The sequence below is a fragment of the Citrus sinensis genome, chromosome 1, assembly GCF_022201045.2.
Source record: "Citrus sinensis cultivar Valencia sweet orange chromosome 1, DVS_A1.0, whole genome shotgun sequence".
Lineage (NCBI taxonomy): Eukaryota > Viridiplantae > Streptophyta > Magnoliopsida > Sapindales > Rutaceae > Citrus > Citrus sinensis.
In genome coordinates, this window is record NC_068556.1 from 10,903,783 (window position 1) to 10,924,145 (window position 20,363).

Sequence of the window (20,363 nt, forward strand, 5' to 3'; positions counted from 1 at the left end):
ATTCTCCTCTCGATGTGAACGGAAAGATCATTCTCGCCCATGGTTGTTGTTGCTAGAGGCTTCTCTGGTTGAAAGAAAAGCTTCTGAAAGTTTGTTGATGGTTTCCTCCAAATGGTGCAGCTTATCAGTTACGCCTAACTCCAATTGATGCATTCCATCTTGAACTCCATCGAGTCCAGCCTCCAAAGCCTCAATCCTCTCTTTGTTGGATGCCATTATAACCTGCTCTGATACCAATGATAGGTCCCAATCACAGCAGCAGAAAATATAATAAATACTCACTTTCTTTGGGTGAAAGATAAACCACACAATTATTTACAGGATAATTCTCGTACCTTTATTCATTGCTAACGTTCCAATAAATAGAGTTAAGCTTAACAGATCAGCTTCAACTCAGGAAACTAACTAGCCAAAATTCAAGGAAATAAGTTGTAACAACTTTGAATGAGTAGAAATACTAAACATCAGAAAATAAAATAAAAAGCTTTTGCTGCTGCTATTTACTGGTATAGACTTAGACTTGGTCTAACACAAGCTAAAAACTTGGGATTCTTCTTAGGAGTTCGCTGAGATCTTCTTGGCCTATCAAGTAAGGACTGGCACTTGATCGAATGACACCTGATCTCAACATCTCAGCTACCATTTTCTCTATTTCTGCTTTCTGAAAATAGGGGTAACGATATGGCTTTACCGATACTGGTCCTTAGTTAGGTTGCAGTGGTATCCTGTGATCATGGGCACTGCCTTGGAGGAAGGTCTTTAGGTTCCGAAAATACATATCTGTAAGTGCTTAAAATTTATTGCACTTGTTTCGGCACTGGAAGGGTTTCATTTTAAGTGTTGGAAACATTTAGCTGTAGTAAAAAACCTTCTTTCTTTTTCCTCATCGCTTGTTGACATTGAAGGTGACCCACCAATTTATTTTGTGGAGTAGATAGACCCTGCAACACCATGTCCTTCCCACTTACCTTAAACTTACCAGCTTAGAAAAATCCCATTCAATAGGACCCAATGTACTTAGCCACTGAGTGCCTAAAACAACATCATAGCCTTCAAGGGGTAACAAATAAAAATCCACAATTAATGGAACTCCTTGTAATTTAATTGGAGTTTGCGGACATGTACCTAGGCTACTCAATCTTTCACCGGATGCCACCATCACATTGAGCTGCTTGATTGGTATTGGTTGTAGCCCCACCCTTTCGGCTGGCTCTTGTCGGACAAAATTGTGGGTGCTTCCAGAGTCAATAAGTATTGTCACCACCTTTTGCACCAGCCTTCCCATAACTCCCATCATTTCGGGAGTTTGAGTTCCAACCATGGCATGGAAAGAAATTTCAGTTGCTGTCTCAGTTTGTTCAACAGCCTCATCTCCCTCAATCTCCATCTCGACATTTTCATTACTATCTTCAAAGCTTGCTTGAATTAGGAACAACATTTTGCAACGATGGCCAGGGCTGAATTTTTTATTGCATTTGAAGCTAAGCCTTTCTTTTTCGGCTCGTTTAACTCTTCAATTGTCATCTTTTTCATTGGCACACGAGGCAAGCTTGTGGGTGCCACACTATGAGATTGAGAACCCTTTTTACATCAACAGAGGATTTGCGTCTAGAGAATTCTCTTGCTTCATATAACCGAGCCAACCCGATAGCCGAAGTCAAGCTGTCTGGTCGATTGGTTTGTACATCAATACGAATTGATTCACACAAACCACTAATAAAACAGCTCACTTGGCGTGCTTGAGATAGATGTTCGACTTTAGCTAACAATTTCTCAAACTTACTTTGATATTCCTCTACACTTCCAGATTGTTGTAACTTGGTTAGCTCTCCAAAGAAATCAAGAAATTTGTTAGGACCATACCTTGAGTGAAGCCATTCTTTAAATTCATTCCAAGATATGTAAACCGCTTCTTGTTTCAGTAGTTGGTACCATAGTTGTGCATCGCTCTCCAAGTGAAATGAAGCTAAAGAAACTTGATCGGCAGTAGGAGTTTCATAGATTTTAAAGAACTGTTCAGCTCTGCATAACTAGCTTGTTGGATCCGCCCTACCATCAAATCTTGGAAAGTCTAATTTTACTAGTTTTAGTGCATAGCAATGGCTGGAACTAGCTTGAGGTGTGTTATCGTTGCCGTTGCTATGTCCTCTTTGGACTCGCTGAGGAGTCGAAGAATCTTCTGCCTTATCATTAGCTGCTTGACTTGATATTTGATCTATCCGTGCATTCAGCCTTTCAAACATTAAGCTAATTTGGCTGAGGATTTCATTTTGGCTAGTGGTTAGTGACTCAATACTCTTTTCAATATTCTCCACTCTTTGATCCATAGCCAGGCTCTGATACCACTTTGGTACAAGCAAGCTATTTTTATTCTGCTTGTCTCTTCCTATCTTGCCCTTGCACTTGGAAACGTTGTAAGTTGGCTAGTTCGAGGAAGCCAATCCCTCCCAGGTAAAACACAAGTATTTCTTTGATTACATGATTCATGCTTTTATTAATCAACCATGGCTTATTTATACAAGCTAAACAAAACAGAAACTTGATTACTTGAACAAAATAATCCCAACAAATTAGGAACTGGATACTAAGTTGATAATATCTCAACTAACTTGGACTTATTCAACTTTACTACTACTTTATTCAATTGGACCGAACATGACCATTAACTCAATAAGCATATTAGCTACGCTACCATGCTAAATGTTACCAGGCAACTCGTGTTTCTTTATACTAAAAACAAATGTTTGTTATCTTTCAACGCATTTGGAAATTGTAACTTTGGCATGCCAAAATGTATAACTGAATATTGGTGTAATGAAATAGGACTAGCTCTTCACCCGTTCAATCTTTAAATAGCTTTCTTCCTCAGAATGAAAAGGTGGGCATGCATGGCTTGTCGTTTAGTTTAAAGAAGGGAAAAGAACTTCTCGAGCTCGACCTCCTATTATATAAAGATATTACCTACTGCACTAATATTATATTTGTGCACAATTATGGTAGGCGACATTGAACCTTACCCAATTATAAGGAGCCGTAGGCGTGCTAGCTAACTAGTTTTGGGCTCGATTTTGATATTAGGATGCTGTGACTTTCTATTACTTTGGGAAGAAAAGAGAAATCAAAAAATAAGAAAAAAAGAGAGATCAAAAAATAAAATTAATAATAAGTAAACATATTATACGTTTATCATTATATAATTGTGAGACCAAGTCTTTCAACTTTTAATTCGAGCAGTAAATGTTCATCAAACATTTCAGTACTAGAGTTATTACCTACTAGTATTATCTTGCCATTTTTACCTTTGTTGTTTACGAAACACTTTACCAAACATTTTAATATCATAGATACTACCTACAAATATTAATAGACAGGTGATTTTCGGGGTTGAGAAAGCCTAAATTTATTTTTTAGCCCTTTAACTCTCCCAAGATTCGAATTTACTCATCATTTTACTATTAGAGATTTCACTTACTAATATTGAGGGTCCTTGATGCAAGGTAATTCGAAGTATAGTGACTAAGGATGATACCTAACTCTTCTGGAATACTCTGGATTAAGCTCTCAATTCTCGTGTAATTAGATTGATTAGACTCGAGATGTGTCTGCAAAAGAAACTCCAAAGGTCAAGTTAATATTTGAAGATTTTAAAAGTAAATTTAGATCTTAATTCTCTCTTGACTAAATTCTGAAATTAGTCAAAAGATTCTTTCTCGATCATTTGGCTATTATTTATAGACTGAGAGATGACTGGTTGGTTAGAAAATATTTTTTAGATATGAATCCTCGTTGTTCTTCTCTTAATTTGATTTAGGATGTTAGATATAATAACCATTTTTGTCTGTATTTGAAATCTCAACAAGTGATTCTATTAGTAACCATGTGCTTTCACTTTATAAACTTTTCAGGGATTATTGTCATTTGCTTTCTCTGGGCTATCTGTGTAAATCATCCATCAACCACTAATCTTAAATCTGAGTTTGTCTGTAAGTTTCATCCAATATTGACTTGTAATTTAGGATTAATGTGAATCCGGTTGTATCGACCTTTAATTTGGGATCAATATGAAATGCATTTGACGTTTAAATTAACAAGTTTTAAAAAATACGTGGTGTAACGTAAGTGGTTATATTTTTTGGCACTTGTGAAAATAATTAGAGAAATAATTTTTGAGTGGATAAATCCTATATTTAGTTTTTAGCCTTTAATTTCTTTCAAAATTCAAATTTGTTAAATATTCAATATTACAAATATCATATACTAGTATATTTAAACAGATAATTTTTAAGTAGACGAACAAATTTTAAAACTATTCAAGCCACCTTTTGGGCGTAGACGTGTGATTTTTTTTCAATACATAAATAAAAAGAGAAAAAAATCAACTAAGAGTATTTCCAAAAGACTATAAAGTTTACTCTTCAAATATTTATTTACTTACCTATGTGGAAAATAGAAAAGTGAAAAAAAATACATTATTCTCCAAAAGACTCTTCAAATATAAATGAGTTAATATTATTTTAATTAAATAACTATTTTTTAAAGAAAAAGTCAATAGTTATTAAAGTACCTCTCTCTCTTTCTCTAACAAAAAGTAATAAAATATAAATTGAAGAGGGAGAAAGTAACTCTCTTAATTTAAAGAGAGATGATCATTTCTTTTTTGAAGAATCTTAATTAGAGTGTTTTTTAAAATTTTAAATACTAATGTGGCTCTTCAAATAAGTAATAAAATCTTATTTGAAGAGTGTTATGGTGATGCTTTAAGACAATTGAGAACCCATCTTGAATGGTTCAATCCCCCACTACTGACAAAATAAGAATATATTTTTTTAAAGGGAGTAGCTTATTTCGGAGTTGATTAATACACAAGTAGAATTGTATATTTATTGAAAAGAAAAGAAACAGTTTAAAGAACTTCTAGTCGAAGGATTTTCCTATCTTGCATTTATTGTAACTTATAATTGATTTTTTTTAATACAAAAATCGTAATAAAATAGTGAAATCCGGTGGCCAAATTTTACGTAGCTGTAACAGGGAGACGGTAAATGAGATGTTGAAATTCAAACCGTCTCACTTACCAAATGAAGACAACATGCATTACTTCAGCGAAACGTGGCATTCATGCTGAAAGGGTCACAACGAAGAATGATATTCTCATAGACCGCTTGATCTTTACCGTTCAAATTTCGCGCGGGAAGGATCCAACGTCTGTAATGGTCGCCGCTTGGTGTTATTGTAGAAAATTCAATTTTACCCTTGACAGAGGGGCTGCTATATTTAGCATCAAAAACTGACAAATTATACACTGCATCTGCATGCAGGTCTGGTGGTCTGGTGGAGAGATGATGATACAACGAATTACGGCAAGTGTTCCGCATGGAATACGAAGAAATTTGCGGTGACTTCACAACGACTTAAAGACACGTGGCTGGAGGTTGTGTTTGTTAGTGTCCTTACTGTCGTATAGTGAATAAAAGCAATTTTAAAATCTGACGAGCGGGCCACACAAGATACAGCTTCCTACTACAAAATACAAATGACAAAAAGCGCAGTTACGTGACGAGTCAGTGTCTCTCTGTTTGCATATAAAAGCTATGAAAATCTCAGTTCTTTTGTCACCCATTGAAATCAGACTAAGTAAACACAGTGACCAACAAAATGGTGATACCTACAGCTGTGGCCGGCGGCGCCGGCGGGACTTTTTGTTCAGTTTGTTCTTCAAATCTTTTTCCAAAACCTAAATCCTGCCAAGACGTGGCAATGGAAACAATAGAAGAAACAGTTGAAACAGAGAATAAGATACCCTTGATTACGGTCAAAGAAGACGAAGAGGAAGAGAAAGAAGCTTCAACATATGAGAACAGCAACGGCGGTGGGCCATCCTCGTCTTCTTCTTCCATGCCGACTTTACCCAGAATCAAAGAAGAAGAAGAAGAAGAAGAAGAAGAAGAAGAAGAAGAGGAAGGCGCCTTTGATGATGAACTTGTCGGCGGCGGATCGTTGCCAAAGCCAATGGAAGGATTAAACGAGGTCGGTCCGCCGCCCTTTTTGAGGAAAATATACGAGATGGTGGAGGATCCGGAAACCGACCCGGTTGTTTCTTGGAGCCTCAATCGTAACAGCTTTATCGTTTGGGAATCTCACGACTTCTCCGAAAATCTTCTTCCCAAGTATTTCAAGCACAAGAATTTCTCCAGCTTCATTCGCCAGCTCAATACTTATGTGAGTAACCACCAACCAACTTTAATTATTATTATTTTTATTTTTATTTTGGAATGGAGGAGGTAGTATTTGTGATTTGGGTTTGGGTTTTGACAGTGCAAAGTTGTGTTATTATTTAGGGGTTTAAGAAGATTCACTCGAATAGATGGGAATTTGCAAACGAAAAGTTTCGAGGAGGGAAGAAACATTTGCTTAAAAACATTAAGAGAAGAAGTAGATTTAACAAGGCACAAGATGGAACAGTAACTTTAGCTTGTGTTGATTCTGCCAAATTCGGAGTGGAGATGGAGCTTGAGACCCTAAGGAATGATCAGAAGACATTGAGATTGGAAATGTTGAAACTTAGACAGCAACAAGATGAGTCACTGTGTCAAATGAGTGCAGTTGCAGAACGCATTCGGTGCGCAGAGTGTAAGCAGCAACAGATGTTGAATTTCTTTGCCAAAATTGCTAAATACCCTAACTTTGTTCAACAATTAGTTCACAAGAGAAAGCAACAGAGAGAGCTTCACGGGGATGAATTCAAATTGAGTAAGAAACCAAGATTGACAGCAACCCAATTAGAGTCTCAAAGCGTGCCTGAGTCTGTGGACAGCAGCGAAAATGTCAATTGTAGAAACCAAGCTCGGGAGCAATTGGCAACAATGCAATCTGAGCTGACTGATATGTTGCCGGCAGACAGTACAAATATTGACACAACGGATACTCCGCCGGCGTTCCAAGCTCTTATGGATGATGATGGCTTGTGTAGAAGTCCTATTCAGGATCTTAAGGGGAATGTGATGTGTACATGTGGAAATGGAACAACAATTACTGCTCAGGACTCATCTTCTGTTTATAACACCTTCTTGGGAAACGTACTTGGGGACAGTTCAATTACAGAGAATGGGACCGATGATGATCAAGTCGCTGTGAGCGACAGTCAGCTTTTTCATGAGCTGGAGGATTTGATTGGAAAGTCCCATAGTTGGGGTGGTTATGTAAATGAGCTCGCGGAACAAGTTGATTGTGATGGATCCATCCTTTGACTCCTTTTTTCTCGGTGGTATGTTACATTAATCCCCTCATTTTATCAAGTTGTATCTATGTTCTAAGATTTGTTAGAATGTGATTTAATTTATGGTGTAGGAATAGTGAATATTAATTGCTTTCGCAATTATTGCAGGGGAGCTGCCGAGCTGAAGATGATGTGGTGGTTTTGTAGACTTCACAGATCAGTTAAAATATGCGGGCCCATGAATTCCTGTGAAACCAAACCATTTTGAAAAACCAGTGTTTTGTTCATATATGTGTATCAAATTGTACACATCTAACCTCTTTTCTTTTCTTCAATCTTTGTCATTTACTTCTCCATGTGTAACCATTCCCTGTTTTCTTAGAATTGTATATTTGCTGTTCCTAGCACATGGTACATATTATAAGCTTGATCTTCCATCGCCATGGGAATTTGATGCTGCATGCATGACATTTCTCGTTGGGTTGAATTTCTGTTTTATATGCAAAAAAGAGTAATAATAATAATAATAATAAAATCTCTCTTGACGACAGGTCCGGTGGAATTAAAAATTCAAGTGGATAATTAATAGTTGCTAGATAAAAAGGTTAAAAGAAAATCACATTTTACAAGATGATTTTAATTTTATAAAAGGGTAAACTTCAATTCACCTATAATCTTCAATTTATCTGTAAAGATATGAATATTTCATTTTAAAAAAATAAGAAATATTTCCTTTTTTTTTTCCAAAATATGATGGTAAATGGTGGTTGACATGCTCCCCAAATTCTGACAAAGTGGGCAACGATATGCGTCTGCCTATCATTTTCACTAGAAAGTTGTAACAAACCTATAATCTGTGCTTAGAGATTGACCACGTGTTCACTGACACATGAACCTTGTATACGCTAATTGATTGGTGGGTGGATAATTAAGGGTGTGTTTGAAATTAAAATTAAACATATGTAATTTAAAAGATACAGCACTAAATTATTTGGTAAATACTAATTGTTATAATTTAAAAATTATGTTGATACAATTTTTTATGTGTATAATAAAAAAATTATTATATCATTAATAATTTTATTAAAATTATTATTTAAAATTTACATTTATTATATATTACTAATTTTTATTTTATACTTACAATTTTTTTTTCACAACAATTATAACTTAAAAGTTACGACTTAAAAGTTACGACTACTCAATCCCAAACCCCTAAGGCAAATGCCACCAAAACTTGTCTCAGGTTCAAGAAACTAGAATTGGATGAATCGATATGGGTTATGGAAGTGATCTCTTTTTCACACGAAATCAAGCAAGACTTAGGCATTCCAGATGTAGAAAAAGACCCTATCAGAAAGTCAAAAAACCAGAAGGAGGAGACCATATCTATCAGAGCGTGATTCAGAAAGAAGTCATTTGAAGAACCTAGAAGGACAAAAATCATGAATACACAAAATTATGGTACAAGAAAATAATACTTTAGGCCTAACCATCCGGCTCAGTGAGTTCTTTTACCCCCACGAGGCCTCACAACTGATTTTGATGATGAAGAAGATGATATAGCAGACCTATCAAACTCTTCTTTATCCTCATTAAACGCCTTACTTACAACTTCTTGAAGTTCCATGTACCTTATTCGTTTCAGGAGTCGCTCTTCTGGAGTATCGTTCCCCGGACATGCTAGCTGATTTAAGTCATCGGCATCCATTATCTTGTTAAGTACTTCTGAACAACGAGGGAAAAAACGTTTCCCCAGCTCCACTGTTCATGTAAAGGAACACCAATCAGGCTTATTCAAGCATATATATATATATATATATAAACTCATATAGTGCAAAAGCATGCAGATGTAAAGCATCATTACCAGTTCTACAGAGTGCTTTCATTCTGTTTAGATGCTCCTCTTGCATTTTGAAAGGTGCTTCATTCAAGTCCACAGTTGTCCTCTGGGCACCGGCCATTTTCTTAGTTTTGATGCCATCTAATGCAAACTCCAAAGTGCCATCAAGATGGACAATATCCATTATGACTTTTGCTTCCATAGGAAACAGAAGTTTAGCCAGTCCAACTGGTCAAAGTTAGCAGAAACATTTGAAGCTGGTTATTAACTAATTGACTCCATTCACAAGGAAAATGAAATGAAACTGCAGAGATCATATGATTTCAAAATTTCAGTCTTTCCATTCTGTGACATCTTAAGGAGAATAACCTATAATTGGCCATCCCACCCAATAATATCCTCAAAATTTGTAATTAGAACATCTACTCCTTTTTCTATCTCAAGGAATAATGGGAAAAAATAAAAAAACACATGAAGAGGAACAATATGGGAACAGAAGCAATTTATTGCCTTACAGAAACACCCAGATCATAAAATTGTTTAGGAACTAATGTCTCTAATCAATGCTGCCAAGCTAATATGAGCTGATGGAGGAAAAGGAAGGAACAAGATTTCTGAGTAAAGATATGAGCCAGTACTCATACTTCAATGGATACATTTCATGTGCAAGCTCGCAGGAGCACAAAAATAGAATATCTCTTACCAGATGCCTAATTTTTTCCTAAAAAATCAGAGAAGTTCACAGAAAACAAATTTTCACATTCTCAAAATAAGTAATCAAGGATATTAATTTATGGACTCTCACAATAGATACATCTATGTCTACATACTTGTGAACAATGGAGATATATGTTGAGAAAATTAACACTTTTAAGATGTCAAGAGATTAGTGTGAAAGCCAATGGGACTTAAACATACAGAAAATAAGAGACCCCAGGTGTGGGAGAGAGGAGTTTCCTAGAGATGAAAAATTGGACTTGAAGGGAATAAAAGATAAATATTATATTTTGTATTTCACGTCAGTAAGTAAGAAGTGTCCATTTTATCCACTACATAAGACCAGTAAACGCTGCAGTTAACTAGTGATTCAGAGGTGTATCTCTTGCAAGCATAATAAACATCAAATTCAAATGAGTAGCATGATGTAGCATCATTACCAGAAATCAATAAAATTTAGATTCTATTTTCAAGGACAAACTCCTATAAGTTAATTATAAAGAGGGCCACAATATGACGATGTTTTGAACACACGAGATACACACAAATTAGAGTTCACCAGTGTCATTTATATTGCAAACAAATTATGTTGCAAATCTAAAGTAAGAGTAGGGAATAAAACCATGAAAATTCTGATTTGAGAAATATATAAAAGCACTTGTAAAGGTGAAAAGAATTGAAGATGTAAGAATTAAAATAACACTGTGTAGAATTATATCCTATAACCCCCGGCTAAAACTGAAAGTGTATAACATGTGTTGGTTAAAAAGAAAAAGACTTTGAACCTCAAGCAACGTTACCTCTGTTTTCAAGGTACAGCAGTTTCATCCGAAGATCATCACCAGCCATAGCAAAAGAATGAGAAGCTTCTCTGAGCAAGGGATCTCTTCTTTCAGCTTGTTCCAATATCTCTATGCATAACCGATCTTTTGGGGTTGTTTTTCCTTCCTCAGTGGGAATATAGTAATCTGCAGCCTTAGTGAGCCGCTTTGAGATCTGAAGTGCTTTTCTACCATCCAATGTAAGATCTGATGGCCGAGCTCCCTTTGTTAAAAGAGACACTATTATCTTAGGCTCCTTCCTCATTGCAGCAACATGCAGCACAGTATAGCCCCTTGAATTTCTATGGTTGACATCAGCAAGTCCAAGATCAAGAAGCTCAGTTGTGGTCTTTGCATCACAATATGCCACGGCATAGTGAAGTGCATGTGCGTCATCTAGATTAGTATGAGCCTCTTTCAATAGCATTCTGACTAATTCAACATCATCTGAGTCTAGTGCTCGATGTATTCTCTTTGTATGTTTATCTGGAAAACCGCAGGATTCAGATCTATGTAAGCTGAGTTCCACACGCAAGTCTATGATTTGTTTCACAATGTGTTGTGGCAAGGTCTTATCAAGAGTTACAATATCAATATCTGATTTGACAGTAATCTCTATGCACCTTTCTAACAACTTCTCACAAGCTTTACCGCACATATGTGCGACAGATAAAACTACCAAAATGTCATCTGCCACAACCTTGTCCAGAATGTCTAGGAGGTGCCTCTGTAATTAAACAAACAGCCAATAGAACATTGAGAAACAGAATTAGTGGACAAGGACTTAGCCACGCCAAGTAAGAACATACAGTAACAAAAACATATAAAATGTATTCTCCTGAAATTAATCAGACTGACTCTTTTCCAGTCACCCTCAGCAACTATCATCATCTCCATTTGCTCTATGTGGTTATACATAAAGTTTTTACAACTTAGCCAACCACAGAGCACTTAATTAACCAGAATTTTTCACAATAAATCAAGCTCATACACAGCTAATAGACTAATTTTCCAGTTTGATACCTGGTTCAAGATAATTTTATAATTGATAAGGAACGTCCATAAAGGATAAAAAGTGAAACATAGTATGAGTCCTCTATCATCATTGATGACTGTTAGGCTAGTTGAGGGTATTGAAATTCTTCAGAATTACTTCCCAACGCTAATGTAAAATCCCCATTTGGGGAGAAGGCCTTTTACACTTACCTGATAAAGAGCCACCAACTCTGGAACCTGAAAAGCAAAAGACACATAAAGAACCTCCACCATAAAATCAACAGCCGGCCTACAAGCAACATGCGAGCAGGCATCATCATCCACACAAACACAAACGCCTATAGGGAAAGGCCTCACTTTCCCACAATACAAGTAAGCCAAAACCGCAACAAGCGGATCAAACCCAACTTCATAATCCCTCACTAACTCCTTGAGCTCAAACTTGGGTCCTCTCTGTTTTCCAGTCCCAGCAAATACATTCTTGAAAAAACCACTTCTGGAAGAAAGTATGCAGCGGTGGACCGGGACTTCGCGGCCGGTTGAAAGCACGATCTTGGCATCTGTAAAGTAGTCAAAATCCTGAGATTCAAAGATTGTTTCGAGGGTCTTTGAGAGAATTCGAAGAGCTGTGATGTCAGAGTTTACAGGTTCTGATGAATAGAAAGACTCAGTATTTGCTGCTGCAGCTACACAGCTGGTGCGGCTGTTGTTACTGATCTCGTTTGAATCCGAGAACCCATTTCTATTATCCATCCAAGACCAAGAGTGTTGTGTCTATGACCAGAAAAGACTGAAAACAATGTTGATCAAATTGCAGAGAGATGCTTGTGTTCATGAACTGCCATGGATATGGATTATGGAGCAGTAACATGGGTGACGAAGAATAAAAACAAAGCTTGTCATTAAGGCGCAAATAAGAGCTTGTAAATAGCTGTTCTTTTATTCATTTAGCGTTGTCAGTGTTTATCATTGTCGTTATTTACCTGTTGAGTTCCCCAATTTCGTCCGTACATTAGGATTCCCAAACTCCAATTTTGTTTCTGTTGTTCACTCTCCCCAACTCTTCTACAATAGTTCAATCAGACACGGGCACAAACAACTGATTTCATTTTTTGTCGTTTTCTGTCTGCTGATTTGATCGGATCGGACGGTTAAGCTGAGGCTTTTACTCAAAAGAGTTTTGACTTTTGATTCTTTGAAAGACAAATGAAAATGTCTGCTATCTGCCACTAATAAATGGAGGCCACCAGTCGGGCCAAGCAGAGCCCCGCAACCTGCCCGCTAATAAAGGCAACCTTACGCTATCTGCCCGCCATAATTTGTCACGACGTCGCTCAGGTATAATTTTAAAATGTATTAGAAATAACATATCACTCATATATAATAACTGAATAATATTATAATATATGTATATTTATTTTAAAAATTATTATAAAAATAATTATTATATTAAATTTAATTACATATATCATATATAAATTAATTAATTATAATATATATGATATATCCTCAAACCCCTCTTCATTAGCACGCTATATCAAAATTCTTAATAGATAAATATAGGATAATAGAATATATATGGGAGGAATGGGATGATAATAGGGTTTGGAATTAAGATACTACGATAGTACTTGCTCTACAGGATCATTGTAAATGGAGCAACAGTTGGGCTGCAGCCGTCATCGGATTTCGTCATTTAACTTTTCCCACGAATTTTTATTTTATTTCGCTGGTGTCACAACTTATCATCAATGACTAAAGCGTAAAGTCGCTTATATTTGCTTTGAAAAGGACCACCACCAAACAGTCATCAACCCTACCGGGGTAATTTTTAGAAACTTCTCCCGAAGTTTGAGGCTGTTGTAAATAGGTGGTGAAAATTATTTTATTTATAAAAGACCCCTTATCATTAGTTAAAATTTTTATTGATTAACTGTTGACTTTGAAAAGATAATATTACCCCCAATATTTACAATTCTAAATATTTATAATTTCATAAGTAATTAAAATAATTATTTTTACCATGATCAAGTTATTGATATTTCCTTAAAATCTTAAAAAAATAAAATTACAAATCTTAAAATAATTTTTTTTAAGTTTGTAATAAAATTACAAATCTTAATTATTTGATATAAAAATATAATTTTTTAAAGTTTGTAATAAAATTACAAATCTTAATTATTTGATATAAAAATATAATTTTTTTTAAGTTTGTAATTTTATTTTTTTTAAGATTTTAAGGAAATTTTAAATGACATAAACTATTATTGGGGGTAAACTATTATTGGGGGTAATATTGTCTTTTTAAAGTCAACAGTTAGTCAATGAAAATTTTAACTAACAGTAGGGGGTCTTTTACAAATAAAATAATTTTCACCATCTACTTGCAACAGCCTCAAACCTCAAGGGAGGTTTTTAAAAATTACCCATCCTACAGCTACGTCGGCTCCACAGTTAAACATGTAATAAGAAAACATTATAAAATTATTTAAATATCCAATAAATTTGGTTCAAGGCAAGACATGTACGTATCTAGAAAATGACTACTGGGTATGGAATTCGACAGAAAAAGGCACTGGCCTTTTATGTTTCTAGCTGAGGAAATAAAAGCATAGTAGAACCTTTTCACTGATGAGAGGTGCTTCTGGTGCCGTCCTGCTTCTTGGTTCCAATGAAAAGGCTTAGTAGATCAATATAACAAAATATCAAGCATGTGCATAAATTTGCAGCAAAATACGACTTTGTTCCATTCAGGGGAAGTGATCTATAAAAGTATCAAGAAGATGAAACCTGCACGTGTTTTCAAATAACAGTCATTGGACGTTGAAACATTGTTTTTTCTAAATGACAACAATTTGATGGCCAGATTATATTGCTACATATGAGGTCTAAATATTGTTTCCCAATACTCTATAATGAAGATAAAAACAAGCAATTCTCATGCCTAAAAGGACGCCGAGGCAAGGCAAGTAGTATGCATGAATGAGATCACCTTACCAATTGCCTAGGAGTACAAAATCAGGAATCGCAGCTTGCTTGAAACACATGAAAAAACTTTCTTGATACTTTTTAAAAGAAATTCCACAATCTCAATTCTGGACACTTGATTTACCCACATTTATATCAATGAAATCAAAACAACAAAAAGATTAACTCTCACACATGTTTCATTTCTAGCCTGCCTGTATAGGTCAACTTTTAACAAAACAAACGGGCAGGAACGATCAGACTTCTTTGCATACCATATAAGCTTGATGTTAATTAATCTCTCTTGGTTTGCAAAGGAGAGCAAACTTTTTGCAACCACCTTCCAATAGCAGACCAGAATCCTTTTTCCTCCTTAGGTGGCGGGACAAACTCGCTTGATTCTTTCTTGTGGTGTATTGTATCAACAAGCGCCTCGAGTTCTTCCTTCGCTCGTTCAAATACACTAGGTCCTTTAACTTCATGAACAGGGGTGTTCTCATCGATATCATCTCTCCTTCCATGAGTTTCGTTCTGATGGTGGTTTGGCAACTTTTCATGGTGAGTCATGGCTTCAATCTTTTCCTTAGCTTTTTCAATTAGATTGTGTACGATGACTTCTTTTCCTGTTAATTAAGATTAAGATAAAACACCTGCAGGACTTAAAATTTAGCTATAAATTCTTGAAGCAAAGAGCTAAAATTAAATAATGAAAATACAAATAACCACGAAATTAATAACAAATGATAGATGAATTTGCAACTGCCATAACTCAACATAAGAAAATATATATAGTCAGTACCTCTAAAACATTTGCTCGGCGATTAGAAAGTTGAAAAAAATAAATAAATAAATTACTGATCCGTCTCAAAAACTGAAATTTATATCCCACAAGAAAGTTTAATGAAACTGCACAAGCACACTCTTAGCCATAACAAGTACAATCAGAATCAACGCTAATCAAAACATTTTAAAAATGTTTTTGAAAGCATGAATGAATAAATCAAGAATAAGGATTAGATTTAGATGTGACTCAAGAACCTGCTTTTTCTGGTTTTCGCCCTGCCTCGGCAGATTCATCCCTGAACACAACAATGTCACATATCAGTAAGTAATCTACAAAATTAAAGTCCCTTGAAAATCTAATTTCAATTCTTATCATACAATCAAAACCCAAAATGAAAAAAAGGGTAATCAAACCTTTCTTCGTTTGTTTGAGATTCTTTCTTGTGATGGATAGTTTCAACCAGAGCCTCAATCTCCTCCTTCGCTCTCTCAAAAAGATTAGGGGCTTTAACATCACTTAATGGGGTACTTTCATCAATGTCGTTCCGATTACCATGAGTTTCTTTGTGGTGATGATGTGCTTTTTCACTGTGTAATGCTGCCTCGATCTTTCCCATTGCTCTTTCAAGTGCATTTGGTGATTTCTCTTCTTTATCTGCCAAATTATAACGATTTCAAAAGTAACACTCGGTTTCACTCCTTACACGGTTATATAAAATAATTTAATTAAATTGGCGAATTCAAGATAAAAAATATATATATATTTAAAATGTGGTGAACATTTAAAACAGGCACCGACATCGAAGCAAAGATTTTGGGGGTTCTGAAAATTGAAATAAACAAAACGAAACAATTGTAAACGTACCGGGCAAAGATTGTTCTGATTTCGCCATTGATGACTGCTGAGAGATAATGAGAAAAGCAGAAGGGTGTTGAGATTTTTGTACGTGATTGGTCATGCGAGTTCAGTTTCCGTTGGCAGTTTTGTAAGCCGGAGGAACAGAAGACGAAAGTGGAACCACCCAAAGTTATGGCGTGTCTCTCTGTCCTCCGCCAGATTGGTCGAGGTACGTTTTGTTCGAATTCGGGCCCCACTAAAAAACTGCGTACTACGCTCGACAGTTGTATCCTCTGCGGTCCCAATCGGTATGAGTCGTCAATTGTCAGCTGCCATCAAATAAAGTTACGGTAATTTTTAAAATCCTGCCATGAGTTTTGAACTTGTTGATGGGGAGAATTTATTTATTTGTAAAAAATTTTTTATAGTTAATTAATTTTAATATTGACCGTTAGTTGATTGTGCAAAGATAATATTGTCCTTAAAAATAGTTTGTAAACTGACATAATTAAAAAAAACTAAAATTATTGGCGCGAAAAGCACAAATCTTATTTTTTGATAATTTTATCCTTATCAATTCCAAAAATTTACAATATCATAGGTAAAGATTATGACTATTTCATTTTCAAGTTTTTAATTTTATCTTTCTTGTAGGAACTTTAAAAAAATATCAATAATTTAAAGAGTATTTTCAAGTTTTTAATTTTATCTTTCTTGTAGGAACTTTAAGGAAATATCAATAATTTAAAGAGGGTAAAATAACCAACAATTTTAGTTTTTTTTTACTTATGTCCTTCTACAAACTGTTATTAAGGGTAATATTATCTTTGCACAGTCAACTAACGGTCAATGTTAAACTTAACTGACGGTGGGGAGTTTTTTTACAAATAAATAGATTCTCCCCCATCTACTTGCAACAAGCCAAAACCTCAGGGGAGTTTTTTTAAAATTACCCAATAAAGTTAAGGTAAAAGGACAAACACACCTCCAATATTTAGACAAAAGATAAAAATCTCTAACGTTTTAAAAAAGTAATTTAGGCCTCAATTTATTATAATTTTATCATTATACTTTTTTAGCATATAAAAAAAATTATTAGATTATCCAATTTATTTATATATTGCTAATAAAATTATAAATATACTCTCATTACCTCATTCCTCTATTTAAATTTTTGTCAATAACTAATTTTAAAAAAAGATATCTACACACTTAAAAAAATTGTAAATAAATTATAATTTTAAAAATAAAATTTGTTATTAATACCATAATAAATAACATAGAAATTTGGTTATAAATGTACAAGTTTAAATGATTGATATGTGAAGAATTGTTAAATATACAAGTTTAAAGTTTAAATAAAATTGGTTATTAATAACTAATTTTATTTTTAAAATTATAATTTATTTACAATTTTTTAGGTGTATAGATGTATTTTTTGAAAATTGGTTATTGATAAAAATTTAAATATAGGAATTGGGCAATGAGGGTATATTTATAATTTTTTTATAATATCTAATTTATCTATTTATAATTTTATTAACAATATATAGACAAATTGGATAATCAAATTTTTTTTTATATGCTAGAAGGGTATAATGATAAAATTATAATAAATTATGGTGTAAATGTCTTTTTTGAAACGTTAGGAAAATTTTTATCCCTTTACCTAAACTTTGGGGGTGTATTTGTCTTTTTCCCTCAAGTTAATGTTAAGAGAGGAAAATTATCATTAAGGTACCTAGTATTTTAAATTATGTTCAAATAGATTTAATAAAATGTCGAGCGTATGATTCAAGTACCATAGTTGTAGCAAGGTGTATCGATGTTAACTAACGAAGCAGATAGATTACTTTGACGAGCCCAGTAGTCTTTAGCATAGCGAATGTAAATAGAAGATTTTGTCGAATCTCAGGAATGAATACTATCTGAACAATACTTTTAAACATATTGAAAATTAAATTTTATTTTAATCCAAATAATTCAACACAATTAAGTTAAAAATAATAAAAATTAAAATAAAATGGCCCAAACAAAAGTTAAGATATGCATAAAAAAACCTATCACTTTTTTAGTGCAAATATTCTCAAGAAAAAAGAAAAGAAAAAAAAAAGAAATCAGACTATTGGAGTATTGTGCTTGAAAAAAGAAAAAAGAAATTAAGATGTTCATATGCAAAAAAATCATTTTTGTTTATAGCGCAAATACCTTCAATTTTTTTTTACTGTGAAAAAGCTTCCATTGATCACTCTGAGTTAGTTATTGTTCAAGATTTGTTCTCCATCAACATTGCAATGTGGTTGGGAAGGGAGGTTGTTGCACATTATTTGTTTTGGTGCGCGCTATTCTCTTTTTTGAATTTCAGCATAAGAGCATAATGTTTAAACAAATTGGACAACCGTGCACTATCCAACCTTTCCTTTTGTCTAGGCTTTTCCGTTATTTTTTTCATAAAAGTTTTCAACGAGCCGATTTTGAAGCACATCTAATTACCAAAAATAAAATAAAATAAGATAAGACTGATTAAATGATGAGGCTATGTATATGATAACATAATTAGCTTAGATGATTAATTCAGGTGTGTGATGTTTCAAATCACACTTGATCTCAACAAAACATCCTTGACATCTGATTGGCCTCAATTAATAGGGCCATAACAGGGGTAAAACTAGTTGAATCTGTAGCCAAGTCCCAAAAAAGTCCCAATTAAAATTGAATTCAAAAAATAACCGTATATGTGAATTTTTACATTTGGTCACTTCGTATTTTTACATAATTTTGTTATGGCTTATAAATGTTTATAATTTTACTATTATATATCCCATTTTTGGCTATTCAATTTTACAAATTTTATGTTGTTGCTTACTTTAATTTATAATTTTTTTTTCATTACGACCTCTTTCAAACTAAAATCCTAATTCTACCACTACCCATCGTTCAATGCACAACAATGATCCATCAAATTCTTCAATCCAGTTCTCATATAATATCATCAAGCCCTCCTCTTTATATTATTTGTAGACTTCCTTATTTATTTTAATTGTATTACAAATTTATCCTTAAATTCACAACAACTTTAATTTCTTATTTTTGAGAAAAAAATTTCAAAATAAATTTTTAGTAACGGTTTTAAAGTGCTCTTTTAGTAAAAATTTTTTTTCTTTTTGAAACCACCAAGAAGGTGGGGATTAGGTGGGACCCTACCTATAATATAGATGAGAAAAAGAAGGAAGGACATAAAGAGGGGTACATGAATCAAAATCTCCTAAAGAAATACATAATAAAGCATAGATGAACAACAAAAAATTTGATAAGAAGCAGTAATAGTGAACAATCCTAACGATTGATATGAGAAACTGCTTGCGGATCCAAATAAAGATTACTAAATAAGCCAATAGAAATTTCTCAAGAACCCAAAAAATGCCAGCAAACCCAATGAGTGCAAGCCTAATTAGCTAAAAAATTAGTAGCAGAAGTAGCCTCTTGAAGCACATACCTAAACAATATAGTATAAGAAAATGACAAAACATAAATTTGACACAAGGAATAAGCATAATCCGAACTAACAAGGCCTTGGGAATGTATACAAGAAACCACAGTAGGCAAGTCAGACTCTACCTCAAGCATAGAGTAACCAAGCTAAACAATAAGCTTCAACCCCTCACAAACAGCCATAAGCTTAGGATAAAGAATCAGATGACGTCTAAGGAACCAAAAGTAGCTTAGACCACACCCTGATAATATTAGAGAATGCCATCTAAAGTAGACATCCCAAGATAGCCCTTAGAGCAATCGTCCACCTTTAGTTTGACTACCCCAGGCAGCGGGCACAACCAAGAAACTAATCAAATCAACCTCTTGGGTGGAACTATAACTCATAAGCCCTTAACAAGATGAGAACCCAGAACTCCCTACATTTGGGATGGTTTAAAACAAAAGACATAACTAGCAAGCTTCTGATCCGACACCGACAACATCAATATAAAAAGCCATCAAGTCAAACTTGAAAGTGTTACAAGCTTTTAAAACTTGCCACAAGATGAAGCAAAGAAGAAAGATTCGAATATGGCTCCGAGAAGAGGCACATCGCAGCCAATGAAGAAGTAAAGTATGGGGGACCGAAACTGACATGCCTCAAACCAAGAGATGCAAAAAGTGATCCCAAACTCATATAACCCACGG

At 34.4% G+C, this 20,363-nt stretch overlaps 3 protein-coding genes across 4 annotated transcripts; 1 reads left to right on the forward strand and 2 right to left on the reverse strand.

Moving 5' to 3' along the window:
* Nucleotides 1-5,340: 5,340 nt before the first annotated feature.
* On the forward strand, nucleotides 5,341-7,684 carry LOC102616876 (heat shock factor protein HSF30). The gene is made up of 3 exons (XM_006475415.4): nucleotides 5,341-6,219; nucleotides 6,339-7,264; nucleotides 7,385-7,684. Exons 1-2 carry the CDS (start codon nucleotides 5,656-5,658, stop codon nucleotides 7,245-7,247), a joined length of 1,473 nt encoding a protein of 490 aa, XP_006475478.1. The 5' UTR covers nucleotides 5,341-5,655; the 3' UTR covers nucleotides 7,248-7,264; nucleotides 7,385-7,684.
* Nucleotides 7,685-8,572: 888 nt separating this feature from the next.
* Nucleotides 8,573-12,836, reverse strand: LOC102617188 (BTB/POZ domain and ankyrin repeat-containing protein NPR1). Its single transcript, XM_006475416.4, has 4 exons — nucleotides 11,804-12,836; nucleotides 10,577-11,324; nucleotides 9,084-9,287; nucleotides 8,573-8,980 (listed from the first exon to the last, which is right to left on the reverse strand). The coding sequence occupies exons 1-4, from the start codon at nucleotides 12,344-12,346 to the stop codon at nucleotides 8,718-8,720; spliced, it is 1,758 nt and encodes a 585-aa protein (XP_006475479.1). The 5' UTR covers nucleotides 12,347-12,836; the 3' UTR covers nucleotides 8,573-8,717.
* A 1,220-nt stretch (nucleotides 12,837-14,056) lies between these two features.
* On the reverse strand, nucleotides 14,057-16,446 carry LOC102617476 (uncharacterized). 2 transcript variants are annotated; one of them, XM_006475418.4, is made up of 5 exons: nucleotides 16,209-16,442; nucleotides 15,758-15,998; nucleotides 15,599-15,639; nucleotides 14,836-15,183; nucleotides 14,057-14,383 (listed from the first exon to the last, which is right to left on the reverse strand). In XM_006475418.4, exons 1-4 carry the CDS (start codon nucleotides 16,300-16,302, stop codon nucleotides 14,855-14,857), a joined length of 705 nt encoding a protein of 234 aa, XP_006475481.1. In that variant the 5' UTR covers nucleotides 16,303-16,442; the 3' UTR covers nucleotides 14,057-14,383; nucleotides 14,836-14,854. The 2 variants fall into 2 exon arrangements, with proteins under 2 accessions (XP_006475481.1, XP_006475480.1); XM_006475417.4 differs by lacking the exon at nucleotides 14,057-14,383 and having other exon boundaries at nucleotides 14,626-15,183; nucleotides 16,209-16,446.
* Between the last annotated feature and the right edge of the window lie 3,917 nt (nucleotides 16,447-20,363).

What these genes read in the sequence shown, in the direction of transcription:
- LOC102617476 (XM_006475418.4), bottom strand. Translation starts at nt 16,302, where the DNA reads ATGACCAATCACGTACAAAAATCTCAACACCCTTCTGCTTTTCTCATT. An exon ending in ATCAGAACAATCTTTGCCCG is followed by an intron (nt 15,999 to 16,208) that starts GTACGTTTACAA and finishes ATAATTTGGCAG; the next exon opens with ATAAAGAAGAGAAATCACCA. An exon ending in TCTCAAACAAACGAAGAAAG is followed by an intron (nt 15,640 to 15,757) that starts GTTTGATTACCC and finishes TGTTGTGTTCAG; the next exon opens with GGATGAATCTGCCGAGGCAG.
- LOC102616876 (XM_006475415.4), top strand. Translation starts at nt 5,656, where the DNA reads ATGGTGATACCTACAGCTGTGGCCGGCGGCGCCGGCGGGACTTTTTGT. An exon ending in TTCGCCAGCTCAATACTTAT is followed by an intron (nt 6,220 to 6,338) that starts GTGAGTAACCAC and finishes GTTATTATTTAG; the next exon opens with GGGTTTAAGAAGATTCACTC.
- LOC102617188 (XM_006475416.4), bottom strand. Translation starts at nt 12,346, where the DNA reads ATGGATAATAGAAATGGGTTCTCGGATTCAAACGAGATCAGTAACAAC. An exon ending in GCTGTACCTTGAAAACAGAG is followed by an intron (nt 9,288 to 10,576) that starts GTAACGTTGCTT and finishes AACTTTGACCAG; the next exon opens with TTGGACTGGCTAAACTTCTG. An exon ending in GAAAGCACTCTGTAGAACTG is followed by an intron (nt 8,981 to 9,083) that starts GTAATGATGCTT and finishes TTACATGAACAG; the next exon opens with TGGAGCTGGGGAAACGTTTT.